Source organism: Ovis aries, chromosome 1 (assembly GCF_016772045.2).
Source record: "Ovis aries strain OAR_USU_Benz2616 breed Rambouillet chromosome 1, ARS-UI_Ramb_v3.0, whole genome shotgun sequence".
Lineage (NCBI taxonomy): Eukaryota > Metazoa > Chordata > Mammalia > Artiodactyla > Bovidae > Ovis > Ovis aries.
In genome coordinates this window covers 174817268-174840015 of record NC_056054.1, presented here as the reverse complement: position 1 = coordinate 174840015, position 22748 = coordinate 174817268, and the positions used below count along the sequence as shown (strand labels likewise).

General features: G+C 38.8%; 1 protein-coding gene across 2 annotated transcripts in view; it reads left to right on the top strand.

The window, feature by feature from the left end:
* MORC1 (MORC family CW-type zinc finger 1) overlaps positions 1–22748 on the top strand; it is a 169449-nt gene that overhangs the window by 74565 nt on the left and 72136 nt on the right. For both annotated transcript variants that reach the window (XM_060417526.1, XM_060417522.1), the window contains exon 15: positions 22218–22346. In XM_060417526.1, the coding sequence (XP_060273509.1) occupies positions 22218–22346 (129 nt within the window). The remainder of the gene's footprint in view (positions 1–22217; positions 22347–22748) is intronic.

Sequence of the window (22748 nt, the reverse complement as noted above, 5' to 3'; positions counted from 1 at the left end):
AAATTGTCTCATACCAGTGAAACAGGAAAGAGTGAAAGAACTCAGGGGAAACAAATATAAAGGTGGGAATGACATTGAGGGTGTTAATTTCCTGTGGGTGCTGGATTTTCCTGTCATAGTCTAAAGCCTCCTCAGGGTGTGGTCTGTGGACTAGCAGCATCAGCATCACCTGAGAGCTTGGTGTGCATGCAGAATCTGAGGCCCCACCCAAGACCTACTGGATTAAAATCTGCATGTTAGCAAAGTCTTCAGGAGATGCGAATATACGTGCATGTTACTTATGCTTAGCAAAGGCATACTGTTTCACATGTATGTTTTTTTCTCAGAGACATGTTTGAAGTTATAGTGAATGTAGGAAAGACTACGTTATTTGGCAGGGTGTGCTTGAAGCTATATAAAACATTGGAAGATACGGAGTGAGGTTGTGTAAATCAGTGATCTACTCACTGGTCTTTAAATGCTAGCATAACATGGTTCAAAAAGTAAACGTTAAGCATTTGAAAATTATGTAACTTCCTCCATCCTCATATTTTCTCCATAATCTCTTTGTCTTGTTTATCCTTGCATATCTTTGTTCAGTCACTAAGTTGCATCTGACTCTACGACCCTGTGAACTGCGGCACACCAGGGTTCCCTGTCCTTCAATAACTTCCAAGATTTGCTCAAATTCATGTCCATTAAGTCTGTGATGCCATCCAGCCATCTCATCCTCTGTCGCCCCCTTCTCCTCCTGCCCTCTATCTTTCCCATCATTAGCGTCTTTTTCAGTGAGTCGGCTTTTCGCATCAGTTGGCCAAAGTATTGAACCTTCAGCTTATCCTTAGAGTAAAGAATTAAGTCCTCAGAAGGAATCAGGCATTCAGTTTAAAGACTATAGGAATGATTTCAATCCAGCCCAGATTTACTCAAGACATTCATACACAGTCCTGATTATACGGGTTGTCTCTGTAAGTTCCTTTGGAGTGTGGGTGCCCTCCCAACATGGTGCTGTCAACTCCACAGAGTGTGACTTGCCAAGTTTCTCCCCTCTGTATAACTTCCTATCCCTATTTTATCTACCTAACTTTTTCGAAGTCTTCTCAACCGAAGATGTAGTATGATTCAAAATAAGTAAGTTATATTTTTATGTTAATCACTAATGGTTAAAAACATGTTGATGTCCTAGTTCCATAATTGTCCATGAATGGAGTTAGGACTAGAGGTTGCTCTCACAAAAGATGTTCCTCTAGAAAGAAAGCAGAGAGTGGAGAAAGGAGAGTGAGCATGTATATTTCCTCACATATCTCACAACTACTTCAATATCAAACTGAATCAAGTAATCAAGGTCAGAATCAGTAGTCTCAGGAACTGTGATGAGGAGATTGACCTTCAAGGTCTCTGCTTATTAATTCCCACAGGAAGAAGCAAAGTTATGTAATGCTTGACTAACCCTCTGAAAGTCAATATTACAGACACACAATTTTAATGAACAGTGTTTGGGTAGATTTTTAACCTTATAAATAAAAGATGCAATTTTTGTATTTGCTGTAAATCTGATCTGTTTCTATCGAAAATTGGGCCCTTGTATTTAAAAATCCAATCAGCAGAAAAGGAAATGGCAAGGTAATGATTTTGTGTCATTTGTCAGATCTGCATTTACTTTTGGCGCAGTTGATGCTAAGAATCTCAGAAGTATTCTTCTTGTCTCTGAATCTGTCCTCACATCACTGTCTGCTACTGTGTTTTCTGAAACTTTATGCATCCTTACAGTAAAATGGAAATATTAATCATCAGCTTTTTGGAATGGAGAGAGAAGGAGAAGGAAAAGATAGGGAGAAATAGCAAATGAAATTTGAATTTGAACAGAAGTAATTACACAGAAATGTATCACTAAAATTTTTCAAAACAGATCAGATTATAGCTGATCAGCTAAAATGAAATTTATGATGTAATAAACACAGCCTTTACCAGCAGAACGCAAACCACAGGGCCCGGGTTGGCAGTAAGGTTAAAAGTTGTTTAATCCAGTCACCCACCCGCACTGTGCATGAACCCCCGTTACCTCACCCAACCCTGCCCCAGGCACTGTGTGTGTGTCCGTCTGTTCAGTCATGTCAGTCCTGTCCACCTCTTTGAAACCCCATGAACTGTCTATCGCCCACCAGGCTCCTCTGTCCATGGGATTTCCCAGGCAAGAATACTGCAGTGGGTTGCCATTTCCTCCTCTACGGGATCTTCCTGACCCGGGGATCAGAACCACATCTCCTGCACTGGCAGGCAGGTTCTTTACCACTGAGCCGCTTGGGAAGTCCCAGGCAAGTGGGAGCCATTTTATGCCTAAACAGGGTAAAATTTTTCTCATGAAAGAAAAATTGCTCCTTCTTGAGGCAGCTATGAATCTTTGCACAACTGTGTTAGAAAATACATTCTTATATTAATGTCAAATCTGTTTCTCATGTGTTCTTTTATTCATTCATTCATTGGTGCCAGGCGCAGAATGTTACAGGACCGATACATCAGATGTGGCCCACCCTCTCTGGGAATTTACAGTTTAGTAGGGCTAACACAGTTTGACAATTAGAAATGGAATTGGTGCCCAAGAGAGAATGAGTGTGTAGGAGCCAGCAATCAGGAGCTCACAGTGTAGAAGCTAGGGAAGGCCTCCCTGAGGAAGAGATACTTCCTGAAGGATGAGGAGTTAGCAAGGCTAACGTCCTTCTTTCCCCTTGGGGCAGGAAGGATAGGCCTAAAGCCTTTTCAAATGACAGACCTTCAGGTGTTTGAAGTCTTTTGTCTCTCTTTTCAGTCTTATTTTACTCCAGCACTTTCAAGTTCTGTCGATACTCTTTCTTTGACAAGGCATTAAATATATTCACCATTTTAACATTATTCTTCATAAAGTGTATCACCTAGAAACAAATTTCAGATGAAATCTTGTGTAAAGTGGGATTATCATTTCTTTAAGTTGTAATTCTGTTGCTGTAGCGTAATATATTCATTTCAGTAAGCATATTATTGACCCTCAGTGTCTTTATTAACAATTAAAATCCTTAATAAAATGTTTAATGTGTGTGAAGTCATATCTCTTTTATGTTTTTCCAGTAAGTGTTTTTGGACACTAGAGTAGACTCTTACATTTATTCCTATTAAACGTAATCACTTTATTAGGCCTCAGTTTTTCATATGAAAAAATGGGAGCTTTTTTGGAATCTGATGTTGACTTTTACCTAATGTGCGGTTTTTCCTTGTACATGAGGTTTGGCCAGCATTTTCGCTATGAATTTTATTTAAATCCTGTAGCACAGGATACAGAAAGCAAGCACTTGGCCTTCTCCTGATGACCTCCAGTGAGGTAGAAATGGGACACTAGGTGAGGACAGTTAGCCCTCTTCGCAATTTCTCGGTCTGTATGATTTTGAGAGTAAGGGATGATATTTGTTAAATGAATAATCCTTTTTAAAACAGATAGTTCTTGATGCCTTAGCTTGGGCTGCTATAGCTAGATACCATAAACTGACCAGTTTATGAACACCATAAATTTATTTTTCATAGATTTGGATACTGGAAGTCCAAGATCAGGGTACCAGCATGGTTGGGTTCTGGTGAGAACTCTTCTTCTGGTTTTCAAACTGCTAACATCTTGTTGTATCCTCCTGTGGTGGAAACAGGTGTGAGCAAGCTCTCTGGCCTCTTCTTATAAGGGTCCTGATGCAATTCATGCTGGGTTTCCCTCATGATCTCATTGCCTTTCAAAGGCCCCTCCTCTTAATACCATCACATTAGAAATTAGATGTCAAATAGAAATTTAGGAGGTACACAAACATTCAGCCCATAACTGTGCAGTAGCCCGATAGAGTTAGCTGCCTACAGCAAAATTTTGTTTCTCTTACACTATATTTAAGTCTCTGAGATCACAGGAAAGTACTTTAAGAAAAGTGAACACAACATTCTGCTAGGAATCCACACTGAGTGAGGAGGCCTGTGGAAGTATTAAAAGGTGAGACTATGGGACAAATTTGTCTAAAGATGCCAGCTGAGAAGCAAGTCATATTTTTTTTTAGATTGATTTATTTATGGCTGTCCTGGGTCTTTACTGCTGTGCAGACTTTTCTCTAGTTGCAGAGAGCGGGGCCTGCTCTCTTGTTGCAGTACGCAGGCTTCTCGTTGTGATGGCTTCCCCTGTTGCAGAGCTTGGGCTCGAGGCCTCACGGGCTTCATTAGTTGCTGTGCATGGGCTCATCGGTTTTGGTTCCCAGGCTCTCGAGCACAGGCTCAGTAGGTGTGGGGTATGGGCCTAGTTGCTCCATGGCACGTGAGATCTTCCCAGACCAGGGTTCCAACCTGTGTCTCTTATCTTGACAGGCCGATTCTTTACCACTGAACCACCAGGGAAGCCCCAACAAGTCACATTTTTTTTTAATTCAGTTTTTGAAGTTATGAATTTTGTGTATTCTATTTTTAAAATATTGTATTTTATCTTTTATTTTAAAACATTTTCATTCTGGTGTTAGGGGCTGAACTGTGTCTCCTCTGAATTCATATGTTTTAGTCCTAATTCCCAGAACCCCCAGAATGTGATTATATTTGGAGACAGGACCCTTAAAGAGGTGATTTTGTTTAAATGACGCCATTATGGTGAACCCTAATCTAATGTGACTGGTGTCCTTACAAGAAGAGGAACTGTGGACTCACAAAGATACACCAGGGATGGGTGTGCACAGAAAACACCCCGGGAGGACACAGGGAGAAGGTGGCCATGAGCAAGCCAAGGAGAGAGGCCTCAGGAGAAACCAAACCTGCTGGCACTGTGATCTTGGACTTCCAGGCTCCAGAGCTGAGAGGAGATAAATTTGTGTTGTTTAAGCCACCGAGTATGTGGTGTTTTGTTATAACAGCCCTAGTAAACTAATGGCACCCCACTCCAGTACTCTTGCCTGAAAAATCCTATGGACGGAGGAGCCTGGTAGGCTGTAGTCCATGGGGTCGCTAAGAGTCAGACACCACTGAGCAACTTCATTTTCAGTTTTCACTTTCCTGCATTGCAGAAGGAAATGGCAACCCACTCCAGTGTTCTTGCCTGGAGAATCCCAGAGATGGGGGAGCCTTATGGGCTGCCATTTATGGGGTCGCACAGAGTCAGACACTGCTGAAGTGACTTAGCAGCAGCAGCAGCAGTAAACTAATATATATGGTAAATTGCAAATTAGATGGATTTAGAGGCAATATCTATTTCTGCTTTATTGACTATGCCAAAGCCTTTGACTGTGTGGATCACAATAAACTGTGAAAAATTCTGAAAGAGATGGAAATACCAGACCACCTGACCTGCCTCTTGAGAAACCTGTATGCAGGTCAGGAAGCATTGGTTAGAACTGGACATGGAACAACAGACTGGTTCCAAATAGGAAAAGGAGTACATCAAGGCTGTATATTATCACCCTGCTTGTTTAACTTATATGCAGAGTACAGCATGAGAAATGCTGGACTGGATGAAGCAGAAGCTGGAATCGAGATTGCTGGGAGAAATATCAGTAACCTCAGATATGCAGATGACACCACCCTTATGGCAGAAAGTAAAGAAGAACTAAAGAGCTTCTTGATGAAAGTGAAAGAGGAGAGTGAAAAAGTTGGCTTCAAGCTCAACATTCAGAAAACGAAGATCATGGCATCCAGTCCCAACACTTCACGGCAAATAGATGGGAAAACAGAGGAAACAGTGGCTGACTTTATTTTGGGGGGCTCCAAAATCACTGCAGATGGTGATTGCAGCCATGAAATTAAAAGACACTTACTCCTTGTAAGGAAAGTTATGACCAACCTAGAGAGCATATTAAAAAGCAGAGACACTAACACATATATATGGAATTTAGAAAGATGGCAATGACGACCCTGTATGCAAGACAGCAAAAAATACACAGATGTGTATAACGGACTTTTGGACTCAGAGGGAGAGGGAGAGGGTGGGATGATTTGGGAGAATGGCATTCTAACATGTATACTATCATGTAAGAATCGAATCGCCAGTCTATGTCCGACGCAGGATACAGCATGCTTGGGGCTGGTGCACGGTGATGACCCAGAGAGATGTCATGGGGAGGGAGGTGGGAGGGGGGTTCATGTTTGGGAACACATGTACACCCCTGGTGGATTCATGTCAATGTATGGCAAAACCAATGCAGTATTGTAAATTAAAGTAAAAAAGAAAAATAAAAAAAATAAAAAGCAGAGACATTACTTTGCCAACAAAGGTCTATCTAGTCAAGGCTATGGTTTTTCCAGTGGTCATGTATGGATGGGAGAGTTGGACTATAAAGAAAGCTGAGCGCTGAAGAATTGGTGTTTTTGAACTGTGGTGTTGGAAAAGACTCTTGAGAGTCCCTTGGACTGCAAGGAGATCCAACCAGTCCATCCTAAAGGAGATCAGTCCTGGGTGTTCATTGGAAGGACTGATGCTGAGGCTGAAACTCCAATACTTTGTCCACCTGATGCAAAGAGCTTACTCATTTAAAAAGACGCTGATGCTGGGAAAGATTGAGGGCAGGAAGAGAAGGGGATGACAGAGGATGAGATGGCTGGGTGGCATCACCGGCTCGATGGACATGGGCTTGGGTGAATTCCAGGAGTTGATGATGGACAGGGAGGCCTGGCGTGTGGTGGTTCATGGAGTCACAAAGAGTCGGACACAACTGAAAGACTGAACTGAACTGATTATGAAATCCATAAACCCATCATCCAACCCTAACAATTATCAACTCATCAGCAAACTGGTTTTATCCATATTTCCACCTACTCCCCCGCAACTGGAATGTGAAGGAAATTCCAGACACTTTATATCTGTATATATTTTAGCATGTATTCTTAAAGTAAGAACTCTGTTTAAAAACATGACCACAATATGAATATCACCTCTAAAAATTATCAATACTTTCTTAATATCATAAAAATATCCTATCTCTTGTTTATATTTTGAATTTTCTGTTATATTTCATAGCCCCTCCATCCTATCCTCATGTTTCTCTTTATTGCTCCCTCCCTCCCTCTCTCTCTCTCTCTCTCTCTCTCTCTCTCTCTCAGCAATTTACTTGTAGGAAGAATTGGTTGTCTTACAGTTTTCACAGTTTAATTTTTTCTGACTGCATTACTGGGTGTAGTTTAACAGATTCTTTCATTCTGTTTATTTTATTTCTCTGTAAATTGGTAGAATCTAGCAACTTGACCAAATTCAGGTGTGTTCTTTTGTTGCTGTTTTATCAAGATGCTTCATAGGTTGTAGGGTGTTCTATCAGGAGCCATAAATTGTTCTCTTTTAATAATATTAACAATTAGTGATCAAGACTCATATCCCTTTAGAATCCCAAAATCTTGCATTCTAACTCAATCAATTTTCATTGCTTATTAACTAATACTTCTATAAAGAAGAACTTCTTTTATCCACCATTTGATTACCCATGTTTGTTGAGACCTTACTCTTGACAGCAGCAACAGTAGAACTCTATACCACTAAAAAAATTGCATTGGCTAAAAGCTTTATGTGAAAGGAATTGGAGATAAAATATCAAAAAACATTATAGACATTTTTGCTTGATTTTTATTGCATAAATATATATTCTCTTTAAAATTGTTACTTTGTACCAGTTTCCAGAAAATAGCAGAATGGTTCAGGAGTTCAATGCATTGGCTTCTGTTTTTTTAAAAATATCACAGTCTTAGATTTTATCCATTTACAGTGCTTTCACCTGATAATTGAAATTATCACCATTGACAGCACTTAATGCTTCTTTTTCTTTCTGACTGCGCTTGCATTATTATCATGATAATGATATTTTTAACATCTACAAGGAAATTTCTTGCTAAAACATCTCAGAAGATCTCACCTATATTGCAAATAAAATATGAAAAAGCCAGCCCTTCTTTTGCCTAGAATTAAATACACTTTGAGTCTTACAGTTTGACTTTTCCCTGCCACACAAGAAGCAAAGCCTCAACACTCTTCATTAGCCTGCATGTGTGTACTTTAGAAAAAAGAATAAGTTGTATCTAATGACTGAATTTAAGACAGCAAAATCAGAATTAAACAATTAAACATAAGTTGTGTTAACAACAACAACAACGAATCTTTAGACTTTTGAGAACATTGTCATGGTGCTTTGTGTATGTCTAAGAGAACTAAGATTGTGGCATCCAGTCCCATCACTTCATGGCAAATAGATGGGGAAACAGAGGAAACAGTGGCTGACTTTATTTTTTGGGCTCCAAAACCACTGCAGATGGTGATTGCAGCCATGAAATTAAAAGACGCTTACTCCTTGGAAGGAAAGTTATGACCAACCTAGACAGCATATTAAAAAGGAGAGACATTACTTTGTCTACAAAGGTCCCTCTAGTCAAGGCTATGGTTTTTCCAGTGGTCATGTATGGATGTGAGAGTTGGACTGTGAAGAAGGCTGAGCACTGAAGAATTGATGCTTTTGAAGTGTGGTGTTGGAGAAGACTCTTGAGAGTCCCTTGGACTGCAAGGAGGTCCAACCAGTCCATCCTAAAGGAGATCAGTCCTGGGTGTTCATTGGAAGGACTGATGTTGAAGCTGAAACTCCAATACTTTGGCCACCTGATGCGAAGAGCTGACTCATTTGAAAAGGCCCTGATGCTGGGTAAGATTGAGGGCAGGAGGAGAAGGGGATGACAGAGGATGAGATGGCTGGATGGCATCACTGACTCAATGGAGATGAGTTTGAGTAAACTCCGGGAGTTGGTGATGGACAGGCAGGCCTGGCGTGCTGTGGTTCATGGGGTTGCAAAGAGTCAGACATGACTGAGTGACTGAACTGAACCGAAGATAAAGAGAATCCTGGTAGAAAGAAAAATTATGCTAACCTAGGTGTTGGGGAGACTTAGGTAGCTGACTAGGCTTTTGCCCATGATAACACAGTATGTTTTTTGAATATATTTATATTATTCTGTCTAATTTTGAGTTCCATTCTTTAGAAACAATAGGAAAAATTAGTGCACATACAGAAAAGCTATGAATGTGACTAAATAAAAATATAACCAAAAAAAGGAAAGTGAAATTGTTTCTTTATAAGGAAGAACTCAGTAGAAACCTAACTTTCCCTAAGTTTGTGTTTGAAGATGTCCTCATAAGGCTTCCCTCCATCTTCCTGCACATAATAGTGTGGTTCTGAACTGGGAGGAGCCACAAAGCCTAGGGGAGATTAGAGTGTGGCTTGGAATCCTTGAATCCCTGGCTACTGATGATCGTCGAAGACAGCATTATGTCTTGTACATGTATGTGCTACATATTTTCAAATATAGAGATATAGTTGTAAGTAGTAAAACATAAAACCCCTTAAAAGTATGATTGAATTCATGATTTATCTATTTATTTTGTCATCATGTATTTTCTCAAGTCAGGATGGTGGTGGTTCTAAAATCATTTTTTTCAGCTTAAGGAGATCCTCGTGGGAAGCAGCTAATATGGAATGAAAGAAAATGATGCTCCATTGTCAGGTGAAGTCATGACATTACTGCAAAGTTGGACCAACTCTGCAGATTCCTGGAGTTTTGCTATGGAGCCTGCTGTGTGCAGCTGCCACCTAATTGTACCATCGACTGTACTGTACTGGGAGATGGTACACCATCCCAACCACCTCAACCACACCCAGGAGCCAAGAGAAAGAAGGGCGCTGGAAACATCTTCACCACTGCTGAAGACATCTCGCCTCATTTTCCTTCAATTCAAATCAAGTCCTCTGGGAAGTGATCATATAGGGCCTCTCTCATCTCACATACACCGCACACTCTCTAAGCCATCACGGCAGTTCTTTCTGATAAGTGGTAGTTGGCCTCGAGAGTGTATAGGCATCACCACCAGCTGATCGGAGTTGGCATGTCACTTGAAACCAGTTTCCTATCCCTAACCCAGAGATGCTGTCGAGACCATAAATGATAAATGATCACACAAGGGTCTCATATCTGGCCTGGCTAAGAATTACAAAGATAAGGACAAACAGGACAGTATTCACCAGAGGAGAAAGTGTGATCTACAGTCCTCCAAGAATGGATGTGTAATTTCTATTTGAGATCTTTAATGTTCAGTTCAGTCACTCAGTCGTGTCCGACTCTTGCGACCCCATGGATTGCAGTACCCCAGGCTTCCCTGTCCATCATGGACTCCAGGAGCTTACCCAAACTCATGTGCATTGAGTTGATGATATCATCCAACCATCTCATCCTCTGTCATCCCCTTCTCCTCCTGCTTTTAATCAGCATCAGGATCTTTTCCAGTGACTCAGTTCTTTGCATCACGTGGCCAAAGTATTAGAGTTTCAGCTTCAGCATCACTCCCCAAGTCAGTAGGTGCCCAATATGCTACTGGAGAAGAGTGGAGAAATAACTCCAGAAAGAATGAAGAGATGGAGCCAAAGCAAAAACAACACCCAGTTGTGGATGGGACTGGTTTTGCAAGCAAAGTCCGATGCTGTAGACCAATATTGCATAGGAACCTGGAATGTTAGGTCCATGAATCAAGGCAAATTGAAAGTGGTCAAACAGGAGATGGCAAGAGTTTACCTGGAGTTTACCCAAACTCATGTCCATTGAGTCAGTGATGCCATCCAACCATCTCATCCTCTGTCGTCCCCTTCTCCTCGTGCCCTCAATCTTTCCCAGCATCAGGGTCTTTTCAAATGAGTCAGCTCTTCACATCAGATGGCCAAAGTATTGGAGTTTCAGCTTCAACATCAGTCCTTCCAATGAACACCCAGGACTGATCTCCTTTAGGATGGACTGGTTGGATCTCCTTGCAGTCCAAGGGACTCTATCAAAAGTCTTCTCCAACACCACACTTCAAAAGCATCAATTCTTCAGCACTCAGCTTTCTTTAAAGTCCAACTGTCATATCCATACATGACTACTGGAAAAACCATAACCTTGACTAGACTGGGACCTGACTGTGCTCAGATCATGAAATCTTTAAAAGTAGAACATAAATATCTATTTAGATGCAGAACTACCTGAAGGCAGGGACCTCATTTAAATACCATTGCCATCTTCAGATTTTCTTGGTGCTTTGTTTTCATAAACTGTTTTAGGTTTTATTATTTGATTGGAAACATCAAACATTGCTTTGGTAGTTTATTACTGAATTTTATTACTTTTCCACTTGGTCAGTTGATTCCCTGGATGTCATTGTACATTCAAAGAATACATATGAAACAGACCTCTAAGAGGCTATTAGATTTCTTCCCCCTTTAAGAGACAAAATCTATGTGAACTGCTCTTTTATTTACTGGGTTTTGACAACTTTTTAGTAAGTTATTTCAGTAGTTTCCATTATTTTTTCCTGAAAAATTAGATTAATTTAAACTTTGGGAATCTTCTGAATACAGTACTCCATACCTAGCTAGCAGTAAATTAGATTTTCACAGCTTGTCTCAGATACTTATTCTAGAAATTAGCAATTTAATTCTCTATGTGCATTAAGTCCTGATTATTCCATTGGTTTAACAAGCTTGTTGATTATTTAAACAAAAGTCTCAAAATATATACTCCTCTATTTCCTGTTCACGAAAGTAAAATGGATTTTAAAATCAGAATACCTTGAGGATGTTAATATAATTATGAAATTAATAATTTGGGGATTATCTACATAGCATTCTCCCTGAGTGTTACTCAGTCCTGTTCGACTGTTTGAGACCCCATGGACTGTAGCTCACTAGGTTCCTCTGTCCATGGGATTTTCCAGGCAGAAATACTGGAGTAGGTTTCCATTCTCTACTCCAGGGGATCTTCCTGACCCATGGATCAAACCTAGGTCTCCTACGTTGCAGGCAGATTCTTTATCGCCTGAACCACAAGGGAAATAGCATTCTCTATAGGTGGGGGGAAATATTTGAGACACAATATTTTGTTCTTAATTGACTTCTGGATCAAAGAGAAATTTTAAAAACTTCTTTAATACACATTAACAAAATACGGTTTATTAAAACCTTTTGAGCTTCCCTGGTGGCTCAGATGATAAAGAATCTGCCTGCAATGCAGGAGACCCAGCTTCAATCCCTGGCCTAGGCAGACCCCCTGGAGAAGGGAATGGCAACCCACTCCAGTATTCTTGCCTGGAGAATTCCGTGGACAGAGGAGTCTGGTGGGCTACAGGCTGCGGGTCACAAAGAATTGGACATGACCTAACAACTAATACTTTCACTTTCATATGTTAAGGCCTACCTAATTTAATGAATTTTATTAAACATTTTACTCTTTCTTGCCAGACTAGGATAGGCAATAATTTTTTTTCCAGGTTTCTTGAGTATAATTGACAAAAAATTATATGTGCTTAAAGTGAACAACAGAGTGATTCACTATACATATACATTGTGAAATATTTACCACAGTCAAGTTAGTTAAAACATCTTATCATCTCACCCAGTTACCATGTTGCTTATGTAGGTGTCAGAATGCTTCAGATTTACTCTCTCAGCGCATTCCAGTATACAATACAGTATTATTTAGTATAGTCACCATGCTGTGCATTAGATCCTCAGAACTTATCAAGCTTATAAATGAAAGTTTGTACCCTTTGACTGACATCTCCCCATTATCTCTGGCCCACAGTTGCCAGCAACCATGATTCTACTTTCTGTTTTTATGAATTCAACCTTATTATTAGTATTATTGGATCCCACATGTAAATCATATTATATGTTTCTCTGTCTGGCTTATTTCACTTAGTATAATCCCCTACAGTTTCATTCTTATAACAAATGGAGAATCTTCAACTCTTTTATGGCTAAATAATATTCTACTCTCTCCTCCCTCTCTCTCACATACACACACATCCATGCATACTTTCTTCAACCTTCCATCCATCATTGGACACTTAAGTCGCTTCCATATTTCCATATCTTGCCGGTACTGACTGATGTTGCAGTGAAGATGGGCGTACAGATATCTCTTCAACATACTGTCTTCATTTTCTTCAGATATATACCCAGAAGTGGGTTTCTGGATCATATAGCAGCTACATTTTTAATTTTTGAGGAAACTCCACACTATTTTCCATAATGGTTGTACCAGTTTACATTCCTACCAATGGTATATAAGGATTCCTTTTTCTCCACATCCTCAACAACACTATCACTTCTCTTTTTGACAATACCATCCTAATAGGTGTGAAGTCATAAGTTACTGTGATTTCAATTTGCTTTCCCTGATTATTAGTGATGTTAAGCATCTTTTCATGTACCTGTTGGCCATTTGTGTGTCTTTTTTTTGGAAAACTGTCTATTCGGGTCTTCAGACCATTTTTCAATAAGAGGGTTTTTTTTTTCTTTTTTTGCTATTCAATTATTTGAGTTATTTATATATTTTAGACATTAATACCTTATCATATAAATTATTTGCATATATTTTCTCCCTTTCTGTATATTGCTTTTTCATTTTTTTTTTTGGAGTGTTTCCTTTGCTATACAAAAACTTTGTAATTTGATATACTCCCACTGGAGAAGGCAATGGCAACCCACTCCAGTGTTCTTGCCTGGAGAGTCGCAGGAATGGAGGAGCCTGGTGGGCTGCCATCTATGGGGTTGCACGGAGTCGGACACAACTGAAGTGACTTAGCAGCATACTCCCACTTGTTTATTTTTTGTTCCGCTATGCTTTTAGTGTTATATCAAGAACAACGACAACAAAATTCATTGCCCAGACCAATGTTAAGGAGCTTTTTGTATATTTTCTTCTGGGAACTTTATGGTTTCAGGTCTTACCTTTAAATCATTAATTCATTTTGGGTTAATGTTTATGAGTGGTGTGAAATAGGGTCCAGCTTTGTTCTTTTGTCTGTACATCCAATTTTCCCACCATTTATTAAAAAGACTATATGTGTTCATCACTCAGTTGTGGCCAACTCTTTGTGACCGCATGGACTGTAGCCCACCAGGCTCCTTTGTCCATGAGATTTTCCAGGCAGGAATACTGGAGTGGGTTGCCGTTCCCTTCTCTACTTATTGAGGATTTTAGCATCTATGTTCACCAGTGATTCTAGACTGTATTTTTCTTTCCTTATAAAGCCCATATCTGGTTTTGGAATCAAAGTAATGCGGACCTCGTAAAAAGAGTTTGGAAATTTTCTTTCTTTAAAGAACAAAAAAATTTTGGAATAGTTTTTTGGAAGAGATTGATAGGCATTATTATTATTATTATTATTATTATTATTATGTTTGATAAAACTCAACCACTGATGTCATCTGGTCCTGGGTTTTTCTTTGTTGGGAGATTTTTAATGACTGATTCAGTATCTTTATTCACTCTTGGTCTGTTCATGTTTTCTATTTCCTCATGATTCAGTCTTGGTAGGTTGTATGTTTCTAGGAATTTACCCATTTCTTCTATGTTATATAATTTGTTGGAATATAATTTTTCATTGTAGTGTCTTAAGATCCTTTGTATTTCTGTGGTATCCACATTAATGTCTCATTTTTCATTTCTGATCTTATTTATTTGAATTTTCACTGTTATTCTTATCTAGTCTAATTAAGTGCTAATCTGTCAGTCATGTCCAACTCTTTGTGACCCCATGGGTTGTAGCCTGCCAGGCTCCCCTGTACAAGGGATTGTCTAGGCAAGAATACTAGAGTGGGTTACCATTTCCTTCTTCAGGGGATCTTCCTGACCCAGGGATCAAACCCAGATCTCCTGCATTGCAGGCAGATTCTTTACCATCTAAGCCACCTGGAAAACCCAAGTCTTATTAAGGGTTTTGCAATTTTGTTTATCTTTTCAAAAAATAGGCTCCTAGTTTGATTAATCTGTTCTATTGTTTTTTCTGTTCTCTATTTCATTTATTTCTTCTCTGATCTTTTCCATTTCTTTCCTTCTGCTAACTTGGGACTTAGTTCTTTTTCTAGTTCATTGAGGTATTTAATTTAATGTTATTTGTTATATCATTCTTGTTTATTTCTTAATGGAAGTGTTTATCGCTATGCATGGATTTATTCCTAGGTTTTCTGTCCTATTCCATTGATCTATGTTTCTGTTTTGGGGGCAGTACCATACTGTTTTGATGACTATAGCTTTGTAGTATAGTCTGAAGTCAGGGAGTCTGATTCATCCAGCTCTGTTCTTTTTTTCTCTCAAGATTCTTTCAGCCATCCAGGCTCTTTTGTATTTCCATAAATATTTTAAAATTACTAGTTCTAGTTCCATGAAAAATGCCATTGGTAATTTGATAGGGATTGCACTGAATCTACAGATCACCTTGGGTAGTATGGTTATTTTAACAATGTTGATTCTTCCAGTCCAAGAACACAGTATATCTTTCCATTTTTTTGTGTTGTTTTTGGTTTCTTTCATCAGTGTCTTATAGTTTCCAGGGTGTAGGTCTTTTGCCTCTTTGGTAGATTTATTCCTATGTATTTCATTCTTTTTGATGCAGTAGTAAATGGAATTGTTTCCTTAATTTTACCTTGCTGCTGCTACTGCTGCTAAGTCACTTCAGTTGTGTCGAACTCACCTTAATATATTTAAAATTGCCCTTTTAATTTCCCCTTTGAGTCATTGGTTTTTCAGTAGTCTGATGTTTAATTTCCACATATTTGTGAATTTTCCAGCTGTCTTCCACTTGTTGATTTTAGTTTTATACCATTATGGTCAGAAAAGATACTTGATACAATTCAGTCCTTGTAAATTTGTTAACTTGTTTTGTGACATAATATATGATCTGTCCTGGAAAATATTCCATGGGCATTTAAGAAGAATGTGAATTTTATTGCTTTTGGATGAAATATTGTATTTTCTAATGTTGGGTACATTTTATATTTAATGTCCATTTTTCCTTATAACTCTCTCTCTGGATGGTCTTATCCATTGTTAAAAGAAGGGTATTGCAGTCCCCTATATTATTGCATTGCTCTCTATTTCTACCTTTCAGTTCAGTTCAGTCGCTCAGTCGTGTCTGACTCTTTGCAACCCCATGAATCGCAGCACGCCAGGCCTCCCTGTCCATCAACCAACTCCCGGAGTTCACTCAGACTCACGTCCATCAAGTCAGTGATGCCATCCAGCCATCTCATCTTCTGTCGTCCTCTTCTCCTCCTGCCTTCAATCCCTCCCAGCATCAGAGTCTTTTCCAATGAGTCAACTCTTCGCATGAGGTGGCCAAAGTGCTGGAGTTTCAGTTTTAGCATTAGTCCTTCCAAAGAACACCCAGGACTGATCTCCTTTAGAATGGGCTGGTTGGATCTCCTTGCAGTCCTAGGGACTCTCAAGAGTCTTCTCCAACACCACACTTGAAAAGCATCAATTCTTCAGCACTCAGCTTTGTTCACAGTCTGACTCTCACAGCCATACATGACCACTAGAAAACCATAGCCTTGACTAGACGGACCTTTGTTGGCAAAGTAATGCCTCTGCTTTTCACTACGCTATCTAGATTGGTCATAACTTTCCTTCCAAGGAGTAAGCGTCTTTTAATTTCATGCCTGCAGTCACCATCTGCAGTGATTTTGGAGCCCAAAAATATAAAGTCTGACACTGTTTCCAATGTTTCCCTATCTATTTCCCATGAAGTGATGGGACAAGATGCCATGATCTTAGTTTTCTGAATATTGAGCTTTAAGCCAACTTTTTCACTTTCCTGTTTCACTTTCATCAAGAGGCTTTTTAGTTCCTCTTCACTTTCTGCATAAGGGTGGTGTCATCTGCATATCTGAGGTTATTTCTACCTTTAGGTCTGTTAATATTTGCTTAATATATTTAGGTGCTCTGATGGTGAGTGTATGTATTTATATGATGTTAATAGCCTCTTGGTGAATCAACTTCTTTATCATTAAATAATGATCTTCTTTTCTCCTCCAACGTACTTAAAGTATGTTTTGGATATAGCTACCCACTCTCTTGATTTTCATTTGTATGGTATGTTTTTTCCCATCCTTTCACTTTGAACCTATGTATATCCTTAAAACTGATGTGAGTCTTTTATAGACAGCGTATAGTGGAGTCTTGGTTTTTATCTATTCAGTAATTTTACATCTTTTGATTAGCGAATATAATCCATTTATATTTAAAATATTTAATATATTTAAATTATTTAAAATAATTATTGATAGATAAGGACTTACTATTGCCATCTTATCAGTTGTTTTCTGGCTTTTTTGTAGTTTGTTTGTTTCTTTCTCTCTTGGTCTCTTCCTTTGTGATATGATAATTTCCTGTAGTGCTATGCTTTGGCTCCTTTCTCTTTCCCTTTTGTACATCTGCTATAGATTTCTGCTTTGTGGTTGTGAAACTATAACTATGAAACATCTTATAGTTATAACAGTCTATTTTAAGTTTACAGCAACTTAACTTCAATCACATAGAAAAACCTTCTTACTCCCTCCCCCTACAAGCATTTTATGTTCTTTACTTTGCCAACAAAGGTCCATCTAGTCAAAGCTATGCTTTTTCCAGTGGTCATGTATGGATGTGAGAGTTGGACCATAAAGAAAGCTGAGCACCGAAGAATTGATGCTTTTGAACTGTGGTGTTGGAGAAGACTTTTGAGAGTCCTTTGGATTGCAAGGAGATCCAACCAGTCCATCCTAAAGGAAATCAGTCCTGAATATTCATTGGCAGAACTGATACCGAAGCTGAGACTTCAATACTTTGGCCACCTGATGTGAAGAAGTGACTCCTTGGAAAAGACCCTGATGCTGGGAAAGATTGAAGGCAGGAGGAGAAGGGGACGACAGAGGATGGATGGCATCATCAACTAAACGGACATGAGTTTGAGTAAGCTCTGGGAGTTGGTGATAGATAGGGAAGCCTGGCATGCTGCAGTCCAGGGCGTCGCAAAGAGTCAGACACAACTGAGTGACTGAACTGACTGATTTCACAGTTTACATATTTTAATATTGTGTTCATTCATAAATTATTGTAGCTATGGTTGTTTTTTGAACTTTGTCTTTTAAGCTTCATGTTAACATTAGAGTTAAGTGACTTACATACCATCATTACAGAATTAGAATATTATGAATTTGACTGTATACTTACCCTTACCAGTGAGTTTTGTATTTTCAAATTTTTAAGTTACTAGTTTCCTTTCATGTCAGCTTGAAGAATTTCCTATAGCATTTCTTGTAAGGCAGATCTAGTAATGAACCCCCTCAATTTTGTTTGTTTTGGAAATTCTTTATCTCTACCTCATTTCTGAAGGACAGTTTCAATATTGGTAATGTATTCTTGGTTGGCAGGTTATTGTTTCTCCTTTTGGTGCTTTGATTATATCATACCACTCTCTAAGACTTCTGCTGAAAATCCACTGATTATTTTTTTGTATGGGAGAAATTTTTTCCCTCTCAGGATAGTTGTATGAATCTCTGTAGACTGAGTAACACATGAAAAAAATATTTGTGTGTGGTATGTTTCCTCCCGTGGCCATTTCTTTAGCCAACTTACCCACTTGCTGAAGCATCTACGTAGTCTTCAGGGTTCATTCAATGGAAATTTGTTTTATTAACACATTAGAAATTGTGCATATTGGCATAGCTTCTGTCTGATGGGAAAAAAAAGCCAAGATTGCATTGGCAGTTAGGGAAAACCGTTTCTAATTCCTGGATTGAATATAGCTGGTTGTTTCTTTTGCCCTGATACTGACTTCAAATGGCATATCTTCTGTAAGTCCTGGTCATTAGATGTTGAGCTACTGAGTGTTCTCATGCTTTTGATAGCCAGTAATTCTTTAGAGTTATTCAGTTTCATAAGTAAACATTAAGCTCTGAATGTCAGCTAGTAAAAACAAGATCCTAAACATAGCCATTATCTTTAAGAATTTCACTTTTTAGAGGGAAAACAGGCATAAAGTGGACTGAAATATAATGTGTAAGCGTTGTAAGAGTGATATGATCACAGAGCAGCTATCACCCACCCCTGAGAGGCATGTACTTGTGTTTCTAACATCCTAGTGGTTTTCCTGCTCTTAAGATATTTATATTTGGCTTCACAGTTGATACTTGTTTTATGTTTGCTGGGTTGTGTTAGCTGTGATTAATTAATATTTTTAGGGAGAGACATTATTTCACTTTGATTTTACCCTAAAGAACACAGTAAGGAGCTATTTTGTCAAGAACGGCAGCAAAACATTTTGTGGATTTATTAGGTACAGGGTGCAGTACCTAATAAACACAGTTCCTTTTTTGAGAAGGTGAGGTGTTCTTGGGGAAATAACATTTAAAGAAAGAACAAATATGATACAGCAGCATAAGTTTCTGCACAACACTATAATTTTTAATGCACCTTCATATTTATTATTAGTGATGACCATGTAAGTAAGGTAAGTTAGAGTAGACACTCATTTTATGAATAAGAAACTTTACTGGCTTCCCACAATTACACAATAAGTGTGTGGTAGAGACAGCACTCAAAGTTACCTGACTTTAATCTACAGCTCTTTCTGCCTTAACATAGCAAGAATTGAGTAGTTCTTCTGGAAATCAGAGAACAAGACCTTAGGAGTCCTGTCCAGACACCAAAGAGTAAATCAGATTCTGGTGTACAGTGAAAGGGTAAAGTCTGGGCTGAGCCAAAACCACATGCTGAGCAAAAAGCAGAAAACTGAAAGTCTGAGTTGAGAAAGACCAAGGAAGCAGAATACAAAGGGACATTTTGGCAAGAACTAGCAGAGATTTTGTGAAGAGACAAGGTAGGAGACCAGGGAATTTGTGGGGCTAGAAGAAGCACAAGCTGGAATCAAGATTGCCAGGAGAAATATCAATAACCTCAGATATGCAGATGACACCACCCTTATGGCAGAAAGTGAAGAGGAACTAAAAAGCCTCTTGTGAAAGTGAAAGAGGAGAGTGAAAAAGTTGGCTTCCAGCTCAACATTCAGAAAACTAAGATCATGGCATCTGGTCCCATCACTTCATGGGAAATAGATGGGGAAACAGTGGAAACAGTGTCAGACTTCATTTTTGGGGGGTGGGCTCCAAAATCACTGCAGATGGTGACTGCAGCCATGAAATTAAAAGACATTTACTCCTTGGAAGAAAAGTTATGATCAACCTAGATAGCGTAGTGAAAAGCAGAGGCATTACTTTGCCAACAAAGGTCCGTCTAGTCAAGGCTATGGTTTTTCCAGTAGTCATGTATGGATGTGAGAGTTGGACTGTGAAGAAAGCTGAGAGCTGAAGAATTGATGCTTTTGAACTGTGGTGTTGGAGAAGACTCTTGAGAGTCCCTTGGACTGCAAGGAGATGCAACTAGTCCATTCTGAAGGAGATCAGCCCTGCGATTTCTTTGGAGGGAATGATGCTGAAGCTGAAACTCCAGTACTTTGGCCATCTCATGCGAAGAGTTGACTCGTTGGAAAAGACTCTGATGCTGGGAGGGATATGGGGCTGGAGGAGAAGGGGACGAGAGGATGAAATAGCTGGATGGCATCACCAGCTCGATGGACATGGGCTTGGGTGAATTCCAGGAGTTGGTGATGGACAGGGAGACCTGACGTGCTGCGATTCATGGTGTTGCAAAGAGTCGGACACAACTGAGCGACTGAACTGAACTGAACTGAACTGAATTGAACTGTCAACGCATCCAACTGCAAAGCGCCTTTTCAACACTGAGTCCCTTCCCTGCTGGTCTTAAAGGCATATAACATTCTGAACCTAAATCTTAACAGGTATAGGAAAATGTAAAGGTGTTTATTGGTGTTTTGCTTGGATTACTTGGTCATATATTAAGGTTGATATAAGGCTGGCCCTATTTTATATATTTTATTTCTAAGGTATCTATTTTAGAACCTTACATGTACTTTGATGAAATGTTCTGTGTCTTCCACATTTCAAGCGCTCAGTAGCTACGTGTGGCCAGTTGATTACCATATTGGACAGAATGTTAAATTTGAATTCTTTTTCAAAAAAGTATTTTTATTTTTTTAATATAAATTTATTTATTTTAATTGGAGGTTAATTACTTTACAACATTGTATTGGTTTTGCCATACATCAACATGAATCCACCACAGGTATACACGTGTTCCCCATCCTGAACCCCCCTCCCTCCTCCCTCCCCGTACCATCCCTCTGGGTCGTCCCAGTTTTTAAAGTAATAAATGCACATGTAAAAATACTCAAGTGTTCAGAAAGTGAAAAATGAAAATTAAAAGTACCTTTCCCTGCCTTCCTCTCTCTCTCTATCCTTTTCCCAGTGGTATCCACTATTAAAACTTTCTTTTGTTTGCTGTTAGGAAAAGAAAAGCATGGCTATCAGCATTTTATACATATACTCTTTTTTTACATTACAAAAGTTGATTATACTAGGTTTGCTATTTTACATCTTTTAAAGATCTTGACACAATAATATATTTAGCTCTAACTTTTTAATTTAAAGGTTGCCTAGTGTCCCCTTGTTTGAAAATGGGATTTGTCAGTTCCCTGAGAATCCACCTGCCAGTGCAAGAGCCGTGAGTCTGATCCCTGGTCAAAAAGATCCCTGGAGAAGGAAATGGCAACCCACTGCAGTATTCTTACCTGGGAAATCCCACGGACAGAGAAGCCTGGCGGGCTACATAATAGAGTCGGGCAGTACTCAGTGACTAAACAATTCTAGGCTCTTACTTTGTTTCCAGGGTTTGTTTTGTTTTGTTTTCCTATTCATACAGTGCTCTCATGTATATGGCCATTGTGCTGTATGTTTTGTAGGGAAGATTCCTAACAGTTCTATTGCTGGATCAGTGGGTAAGAACACAGCCTCTTAAGGAGGATGCCTGACAAGTGCTGCTTCTAAACAAGGGAGCAGTTCAGAATCCGGGGCAAGGGTAGGGCATAAACAATACAGCCTGAAAGAAAAGGGAGCCAGAGATAAAATAGAAACTGGCTGTGAAACAAGATGATAAATATTTGTACCACTAGCCTTAAGGGTGGCTTTTTAATCAGTACAGTTTTAAATGTCAGTGTATTTTATTATAACAATAAAAGTATAGATCTATTTTTATAACTGTGGTTTTATTATAATGCATATCTATTGTATATAGTTTAGAAAAGTGCAAGAAAGTATAAAGTAGAAAACAATTTCATCCATACTCAAAACCAGTGTTAAACATCTTAATCACTTGTTTCTATATGTTATTAGTTTTTACATATTTGAAATCATATTGTATGTACATGTGTTTATGTCGAAATTTCCCTTTACTTATCATCTTAATCTTATTGGTTTTACTTTCTTTCATTATTTTCTTCTTGCCTTTTTTTTTAATTTCTTTTTTTCTAGGTAACAGAAATCTAACATTATTTTGGAATGAATTTGGATACCCAGATAATAAGGACATGGAAAAATCTTCAGATTCTGTTCAGTATCAAAGAAGACAAGCCATGGCCATCCCATGCATGATTCAGTGTGGTGAGTATTAAATTCCATTCAAGTTAGCACACTTTTAGTAAGAGCCTAATATTGCAAGTCACTGTGTTAAAAAAAAAAAAAAGACAAAGATGAAGTAAGACAGGCTTCTTGCTTTCCAAGAGATTAGGGTCTAAGAGAAAGGTTAAGACAAGCATGAAAGTAATTGTAATAGAGGTGAAAATAATGTAAATAATCTCAAAGAGACCCATAATTCTTTGAGGTTTCAAAGAAAGGGAAGAGAGAAAATTGAAGCAAGCCTTCATGACAAGGCGGCCTTTGCCTTGGTCTTTCAAGTCAGTTTTTGAAAGCAGAGGTATAGTTGGAAATATGTGTTAATATATAGTGTGCCCTTCAGCTAATATTATTGTGGTGAATAATAGAAACAGTAATTTTCCAGTTTTT